Source organism: Microtus ochrogaster, chromosome 7, assembly GCF_000317375.1.
Source record: "Microtus ochrogaster isolate Prairie Vole_2 chromosome 7, MicOch1.0, whole genome shotgun sequence".
Taxonomy (NCBI): domain Eukaryota; kingdom Metazoa; phylum Chordata; class Mammalia; order Rodentia; family Cricetidae; genus Microtus; species Microtus ochrogaster.
In genome coordinates, this window is record NC_022014.1 from 37359566 (window position 1) to 37368753 (window position 9188).

At 46.8% G+C, this 9188-nt stretch overlaps 1 protein-coding gene across 1 annotated transcript in view; it reads left to right on the forward strand.

Annotated features, from left to right (window-relative positions):
• The window catches only part of LOC101991725 (multidrug and toxin extrusion protein 2), a 40412-nt gene that overhangs the window by 24368 nt on the left and 6856 nt on the right, over window positions 1-9188 (forward strand). The window contains exons 9-12 of the mRNA XM_005349919.3: window positions 3104-3217; window positions 4298-4365; window positions 7746-7854; window positions 8226-8301. Of these exons, the coding sequence (XP_005349976.1) occupies window positions 3104-3217; window positions 4298-4365; window positions 7746-7854; window positions 8226-8301 (367 nt within the window). The remainder of the gene's footprint in view (window positions 1-3103; window positions 3218-4297; window positions 4366-7745; window positions 7855-8225; window positions 8302-9188) is intronic.

Here is a 9188-nt window from a genome sequence, read left to right on the forward strand (position 1 = left end):
GTAGACCAGGCTGGTCTCGAACTCACAGAGATCCACCTGCCTCTGCCTCCCAAGTGCTGGGATTAAAGGCGTGCGCCACCACCGCCCGGCTGTCCTAGTGCCTTTGTAACGGGTGGGGGCTCATGAGATCTTTCCCTACTTCGGGCTTGGATGTTGACTGGCTTCATCATCTTGGGCAGGCCTTGTGCAGGCAGCCAGAGCTGCTGTGAATTCAGGAGCACAGGCAGTTCCGTCTGCCCAGAGGACACTGTTACCCTCCGGTCCTCCCCAGTCCCTGGTTTACAATCTTTCCAGCTTTTCTTCCATGCTAATCCCTGAGCTCTGGGAAGGGAGTCTGATTTGTGCCCGAGCACACCACAGTCACTTAATCTCTGCAGCAGTTCTGAGTTTTTATATTAATCAACATCACTGCACAAAACAGCTTCTCTGATGAGGTCTGAGAGCCAAACTAATACACATAAAGAGATATGCCTTTAAAGTTTGATATTATGTCCATTTAATAAATGAATAGTGGCAGATAGATACTGTGTGTCAGTGGTTCTCAACCTGTCAGTCGTGACCACAAGGGTCGCCTAAGACCATCAGAAAACACAGATATTTACATTTCTATTCATAACCATAGTAAAATTACAGTTACGAAGTAGCAATGAAAGTTACTTTATGGTTGGAGTCACTACAATATGAGGAACTGTTTTAAAGGGTTGCGCAGCCTTAGGAAGGTTGAGAAGCACTGCCCTGTATCTTTTAACTGAAGGTCAAGACCACTCACACTCAGGGTTGTTGCTTAGAGGGCTTGCTGATTCCTATAGCCTTTTTTTTGGTAGGACTGGTTGTTTATTTTATTCTTTTCTCCTTCCCATGATCATCTTATTCATGTGTTCATATCAGGGGCTGGATCCTTCTTTTGAATGGGTCACAATTATTTCCCAGTTCTTTGTTCATCTGTCCATTATTTTTTTCCCTGTGGTCTCGTGTTAGAGATGTCTTTCTCCTTTGTGTGTAGGACTCCTTTAAGTATCTTCTACAGTGTTGTTAGTCATCACGAATTGCTTTAGTTTGTGCTTCCCTCAAAATAGCTTTATTTTCCTATTGATTTATTTGGAACAGAAAGTCATTGTGTCCTAGGAAGCCCTGAACTTGATGTGTAGTCAGGGATGACCTTGATTTTCTGATTCTTCTGCCTCCCTGCACCTCCTACTTGCTGGGATCATAGGCATGCTTCACAATGCCTTGTTCAAGTGCTTCTGGGGGCAGAATTGTGTGGTCTAGGTGAGCATGTAACCAACTGAGCTATAGCCTCAGCCCTGTTTCATTGATTTTAAAAGATGACCTTACTGTATGTAGAAAGCTTGTTTGATGGTAGTTACTTTCTCACAGGTCTCTCTCCTTCTCCTCTCCCACCTGTGTGTGTGTCTGTCTGTCTGTCTGTCTCTATGTGTGTGTCTGTCTCTCTTGCTCTGTGTGTGTGTCTGTCTCTCTTGCTCTGTGTATGTGTCTGTCTCTCTCCCTCTCTGTGTATAAAATCACTATACTTTCCTGACTTTTAGTATTTTTACTGAGAAGTCCAATGTTATTCTGTTGGGATTGCCTTTGCAAGGTGACTTTTTTTTCTTACAGACTTTAAGATTTCTTTATTTTGTAGTCTTAGCAATTCCACTGTAAAGTGTGGAAGGGTTCTTCTCAGGTATGTCCGTTTGGAGTTTTAAATGTATCTGGTTCTTGAATGGCTGCCTCTTTGCTTACATTTAGGACATTTTCTACTGTAACTTTATTGAATGTTCATTGTGCCTTTTTTTCTTCTGTGTTTCATTTGTTTGTATGTGGTGTGTGTGTGCATGTATTTGTACTCAGATGTGCTTGGGCACAGTGTGTAAGTGTTTGTGAAGCTCAAGGTTGACACTGAAAATTTTATTCCATCTTTCAACCACTTGGAGAGAAAAGGGTTTTTTTCAGCTTATGGTTCAGCATAATAGTTCATCATTTGGAGGTGGGGTTCCTTGGACTTCCCACAGGACAGGGAACCCTGATTGCTTTTCGGGCTGAGGAGGGGGGGGACTTAATTGGGGGAGGGGGAGGGAAATAGGAGGCGGTGGCGGGGAAGAGACAGAAATCTTTAATAAATAAATAAATTAAAAAAAATAGTTCATCATTAAGGAATTCAGGACAGGAACTCAAACAGGGCAGGGACCTGGAGGCAGGAGCTGATGCATTGGCCATGGAGGGTGTTGCTTACTGCCCTTTATGGCTTGTTCAGCCTGCTTTCTTATAGAACCCAGGACCACTGACCCAGGGATGGCACCAACTGTAATGGGCCGGGCCCTCCTCCATCTATCAGTGATTAAGAAAATGCCTACCTACAACCAGAGCTTCTGGAGGTATTTTCTTAACTGAGGTTCCCTCCTCTCAGATGACTAGCTTGTGCCAAGATGACAGTTAGGCTGTGGTGTAATGCTGATGTGAACAGGGACATACAAACTGTTCTTCTGCATCCGTTATTCTTCTGAGTCCCATTGAACTTTTGGTTCTATACCCAGAGGCAAAATGGCTGAATCATGCAGTTATTCCAGCCTTGGTTTCTAGAGGAGTCTACCTTTTTTATGTTCTTGTAACAGTGTACAAGGCTTTCCGTTTCCCTGTATCTATCCATCTTTATTAGTTTCTACTTTGTTGTGGGTGAAGGGTGCTGCCTATAGCCTAATGGTTAGTGCCAGCTGGTCACTCACTGTGGGTGTTTGCTTATGTATTTGGTTTTTTTAATATTTGTTTATTTATTATATTTACAATGTTCTATCTGTGTGTATGTCTGCAGGCCAGAAGAGGGCACCAGACCTCATTACAGATGGTTGTGAGTCCCCATGTGGTTGCTGGGAATTGAACTCACGACCTTTGGAAGAGCAAGCAATGCTCTTAACCACTGAGCCATCTCTCCAGCCCCTGTATTTGGTTTTGGACAGCTTCTCACATTGCCAGTTTAGTTCCTTCCTTCTCAAGCTGCGGTCTTCCCTGACACCCTTGTATCCTGCAGGGGAACAGGCACCCCTGTCTCTGGCTCTGTGTGATGGCCGTTGTACAGGGCATGTTGGTGTTCTCACCTGTTCTCCAGGTTGGACGAGGGAGTGTTTCCAGGAGTGGAGTTCCTACACCCGCCTGGCCATCCCCAGTATGTTCATGGTGTGCATCGAGTGGTGGACCTTCGAAATTGGGACCTTCCTTGCAGGTCTGTCCATACCCAGGGAGCCTGCACACAGCCTGGGCGGTCCCAATCCGCACCAGGGGAACCTGCACACAGCCTGGGCGGTCCCTATCCACATCCAGGGGAACCTGCACACAGCCTGGGCGGTCCCTATCCACACCCAGGGGAAGCCTGCACACAGCCTGGGCGGTTCCTATCCACACCCAGGGGAAGCCTGCACACAGCCTGGGCGGTCCCAATCCACACCCAGGGGACCTGCACACAGCCTGGGCGGTCCCAGTCCACACCCAGGGGAACCTGCACACAGCTTGGGAAGTTACAGTCCAGAATTTCTCAAAAATGGAGGCTCTGTTCCTATTCTCTGGTGTTTTGTGGGGTACATGTCAGGGCTTGCGCTGCAGGCATGAGCCCTGAGCCAGCTGTAAGTGCATGCAGTGGCATGGCTTTCCCTCTGCTCTGTCCCCCTGTGTTTTGTGAACAAGGAAGGGGTGGCTCATGGCATGGGAGGACAAACTCCCCAACTCAGGTGTCCTGATCATCTGACCACCTTGCTGACTTTGACAGGCTTCCAGCTGAGCATGGCTCTGTGTTAGCTATGATCTGCGCTTCTGCTGGAGCTATAATTATTTTGGTCTTATTTCTGGTAACGTCTATAGTTCAGACAGTAGCAGCGACGTTCTGTGGATGCTGCTTGCTTCAGTTGTCCCCAAAGCTGTTCATGCTGTCCTGCCTCCTTTCTCCCGCTGTGACCCCTGACACCTGCATCCCCAGGAGCCTCATCCTACATCCTCAGGGTGTCTTCTGTGATGGAGCCGGGGTTTGTAGAGTGACCACATCAGTCTCCATGCCTGAGGTCTTGGCAGAAGAGATGGCTAGGATTTTTGCATCTGGGTTATTCTTTTTCTTAACTAGCTGGACTTCTCTTAAATGAAAGTATGGGTCAGAAACTGGGGACACAGCACAGTTGCATCTTTGTAACACACACACACACACACACACACACACACACCTATGTATATTTGTATAAAAATATATGTGTTCTAGTTTCATAAAGAAAATGGTTCCTCCGGTCTACTATTTGACTTATATTATCTGCTGTTTCAGGCCTTGTTAATGTGACGGAACTGGGGGCCCAGGCTGTCATCTATGAACTGGCTTCTGTTGCCTACATGGTAAGAACATGAGTGGCACTTTGCACCTTCTTTTGTATGAATCCTATGGGCCACTGTCCTTGCATTTAACATGGGTGGAAGGGGGAGGAAGGAGGGACGGAGGGAGAGTTGGGTTCTGACCACATTGTTTCCCGTTGTGTGGCATGGGCTACTTACTCAACTCTTCTGTGTTTCAGTTTGTTTGGCATATGAATGGGAGGGAAATGTAGTCATGTAGCTCCACACCACAAGTGAAGACTGAATGACACCCTGTGTGTCACACGGCAGGGCGCCTGGCGAAGCCAGTTAACCAGTGTGTAGTTAGTGTTGGGACTTGGTTGTGTGAGGGATCAACTCCTGTCCTCCGAGGGCCTGTGGCTAGCTCAGGAGACAGGGGTAAAGGAACACCCGAGTGTCTCAGAATCTCACCTGGGTATGATGAGTTAATAAAACGCAAAACAGGCTCTGAGATGTGTAAAAGCAGAGATGGGTTACCTTTCAAACAGGGTCATAGGGAGCATTTCTCTGCTCCCTAGTTTAAGCTGAGCTTCATAGGATGAGAGCAGCTAGCCCAGGAGCCAGGGTTGCCAGGCGACTGTAGGACCTGGACAGAGCTCTGTGTTGGGAGCTACTTGGTGCTGCTGGGGACTTGTTAAGAGAAAAAGGGTGGCAGGAGGGTGGGGCAGAAGACAGCCCCGTTTGCTACCAGGGAACAGAGGTGTGCAGACCAGGGGAGGCAGGAGAAGGCTGCTGGAGTCACTCAGGTGAGGAGCTCAAGGCTGCCAAGGAAGACAGAAGTAGATGGGCAGGGTGTGTGGGGAGGCAGGAGTGTGGCTGCAGAATGCAAAACGAGAAACAGATGGATACAGGTAAGCTGGCTTGGCCATTGGCCGGATTGTGCCTGGTATCTTTTGATGCTTTTCAAATGTCCTAGCCCCATGCTGTCACAAGATGCTCCGGTTGCCTCTCGTTTTCATAAAGATCACATAGGCCATCCGGGCAAAGGGGTTTTTAGCCATTTTGCATACATTTAAAAAAATCGTAATGGTGAGGGCAGAATGTAGGGCAGTTGAGAGTATTTATCATACTGGAAGCTCTGGACTCAATTGCCAGCATAGCACACGTCGGTAATCTCGCACTCAGGAGGTAGAAACAGGGAGATAAGGAGTTCAAGGTCATCTTCTGCTACGCGGTTCGAGACTTCCTCTCGACAAGTAAATAAATATAAAAATGAAAAAAAAAAGAGTTGGTTGGTCATCTTGGAATACAAAAGAAGACTGTTGAAGAGCAGACCCAGTGAACAGAAGGTAGGAATAGAAGGAATCTCAACCACAAGCCAGGAGGAAGCGACCAAGAGACGTGTGCAGAGGTAGCCAGGAATGGAGGAGGGGCAGTGCGGTGCTGAGGCAGGTCCCTCTGGAATGGCTGTAGGAAGGGAAAAGGAGAGGCAGCTAAGGGGACAAGCTGCCTGAATTCCGGGGGTGGTGGGTATGTGGAGGGAGGAGGATGGAGTTGTATGGCGAACAGTAGGCCTGCTAATCGTCTGTCAGGTTTAGGTTTCTGTTTTCCCACCTGTTATGTCACAGACTCCCACTTTTTTATGTTATTGTTATTATTTATTGTGGTTGTTTTTCTTATTTTGAAGAAGGGTCTTGCCATGTTCCCAGGCTGTCTTGAATTCTTGAACTTACGTGATCCTCCTGCCTCAGCATCCTGAGTAGCTGGGGCTACAGGCATGTGTCATGTGACTTTTACTTTTCATTGTGGTAAACATAGCTAACATGAACTCCCCTCCTTCGCCACTTACAGTCTGCAGTTTACTGACATTGGTGACACTCAATGTTACACAGCCGTTCCCGGAACCTGTCATCTTGTCAAAGGAAGTCTGTATCCATCACATCCTCCCATCTCCCATCCCATCTCTGGCTCCTGTGGCCTCTCTCTCTCTCTCTCTCTCTCTCTCTCTCACACACACACACACACACATACACACACACACACACACACACACACACACGGAGACTCAGTAATTCTTTATGGTTCTCACGGTAAACAAGATCTCCAGGTGGTTTTGTTATGGATGGATCTGGGGCCCTTGCTTCTCAGCAAAAACCCAGGAGAGAGATGTGGGACAGTCTCATCTCTTAAGAGCTTTCAAAGGTCCACAATCACTGGGAGATTACCTCTATCTTATATTCTTTTATATATTATGCAAATCACATGTAACAAAAAGCTCTCTACATATTCTTACTATTGCAAAGCTAGTTATTGTGTTTTGTGAATTGTCATTCTTGCCTTCAGATATACTTGGACAGAGAAAAACAGTAATTTGGGGAATTAAAAACTGTTTGGAATGGAGGCCAGCCAAGGACACTCCACCATATACAATCATGTGAATGGGCTTAATGCATGCCTCTGAAGTAGAAAGTTGAAATGGGATTGTTTTTTCTTGTTTTTAACGAAGGGTAAAATTTATAATGAATGAAAATTAAAACATTTAATAAATAAATTATCTCTCTCTGAAAAAAAAAAAAGAGCTTTCAAAGGGAACATGCAGGAGCTGAGCCCAGGCAGGGTCCGGCATCCTGGATTTGCCTGCTTTCGGGAGGCCCTACAAACATCAAGACTTCTGGGGCCTGCAAATCCAAGGAAAGAACTTGCAGTGAGCACTTTAAACATTGATATGTAGCTGGCACATGTCACAGAGATCCGCCTGCCTCTGCCTCTCACGTGATGGGATTAAAGGCGTGTCCACCACACGGCCTATAGCGTTCTCCTTTTGTACAGTTCAGGGCCCCAGACTAAGGGCTTGTGCCACCCATAGTGGGTAGATCTTCTCACTTTGATCTCAGAGTCTGGTTTCCCAGGTGGTTCTAGATCCCATCAGGTTGACAGCTGTACTTTGTCTGTCCCACCGTCAGCGACATTATGGAGCTCAGCTCCACCAACCTTCACCGAGTCCCCCAGGAAGAGTTCTCAGTGCTTTTCATATCAGTGGTTCAGTCTTTAGAAACTGTCTATCTACTGTATCTAGATAAATATACCTAAATCTGATCTTGTAGTCTGTATTTTAAACTAAGTTATAATAATGTTTGTGTGTTTGCCAATAAAGGAAGCCCCACCCCCTGACAAATCCAGCTGTGCTCTGGCTTGCTTGGATTAAGGCTCTATGGAGGCAGGTGTGAGCCACACTGCTGACTAGTGACCAAGTTGGGTTGGGTTTCAAGGCAGTTGAGCCGATTGTCCTTAGTCACACAGCTTGGATGCAGCAAGAACCCTCTCTAGAAGCTAGATTGTAAAGCTGTCTGAAGTCTCCAAGTGGTTGGATCCTACTGCATTAACATCAGGTTTCTTTCTTTTTTTTTTTAATTTAACTGTGACTTCTGATTGCTAATTCCCAGGTGCCCTTTGGCTTTGGTGTGGCTGCCAGCATCCGAGTGGGCAATGCTCTGGGGGCAGGGAATGCTGAGCAAGCCCGGCATTCCTGCACCACTGTTCTCCTGTGTGCTGGTGAGCTGTCTCTGTGGTGCCCGTGCTGAATTGGGTGCAGTGTCTGTGCTCCTACAGCACGATACCTAAGAACGAAGTTCATTTCTCACAGAATTTGGGGCCGATCAAGTCCTAGATCTAGGTACCACCAGGTCTGGTTATCTAGTGAAGTCAGCCCTCAGTTTCCAGGATCTTCTCCCCACTCCACCCCCACCCGCCCACTCCGCCGCCCCAGTCAGGCCCTTTTAGAAAACACCTATCCCGCGCCTAGCAGCATGGCCCTCAAGACTCAGTTAAATTTCCCGGTAAATTTCCCTTGCAAATCTCCCATGAGAAGCTTTGTCACATTCTGGAGAACTGTTCTTTCCCGTAAGTCCTTTTGTGTTTCCCAGGTGTCTGTGCGCTCCTGGTGGGAATTCTGCTTGCAGCCTTGAAGGACGTGGTTGCCTACATATTCACCGATGACAAGTAGGTCGTCACCCAGAATCTGCCCTTGCTTTCCTGCTTTCTTCCCTGCCTCCTTCTGGTTAGGAGGGGCGTTGCCCTTGGCTTCCCAGGGAAGCTTGCAGCACAGCCAAGGAGAGGCAGGCGAGGAGGAGAAACAGGCTTGAATGATGCAAGCCTGTGCGGTTCCACCCCGCTCCTGCTGTACCCACGCCATTCTTCAGACCTGAGTGGAGTTTTGCTCTGGGAAACACAAGAAAGCCTGTGGGTTAGTCTCCCCAGAGGCAGCGCTCTGTGGTGGCCAGCCCCTCCTTTGAGGCTGTGTTTGCAAAAGTCACAGACTCAATCTTACACGTTTATTGTGTTTTCTGTAACAGGAATTACAGAATGATTTATGTATAAGAAATCATCTATTGAATAAAACAGACCATTATCAACCTGGTCTGGTGGAACAGACCTGTAATTGCAGCTATTCAGGAAGCAGGGACAGGAAGATTGCAAGTTCAAGGCCAGTTTTGCACAACTTAGTGGGACTCTGTCTCAAAATAAATAATTTTTTAAAAGAAGAAAAACTCCTCTATAGTGTCAGAACTTCTATATATTAGTAGAACTTAATGAGTATGGTTTTATCATATACTTAAAAAATGTAATGTTTGGGGGCTGGAGAGATGGCTCAGTGGTTAAGAGCATTGCCTGCTTTTCCAGAAGTCCTGAGTTCAATTCCTGGCAACCACATGGTGGCTCACAACCATCTGTAATGAGGTCTGGTGCCCTCTTCTGGCCTGCAGACATACACACAGGCAGAATATTGTATACATAATAAATAAATTAAAAAAAATAGTCTGGTCTAGTATTTAACCAGTCATTTAGTACACCTGTCTGTTCTTAGCCTTACCACACACTTCCTCTAA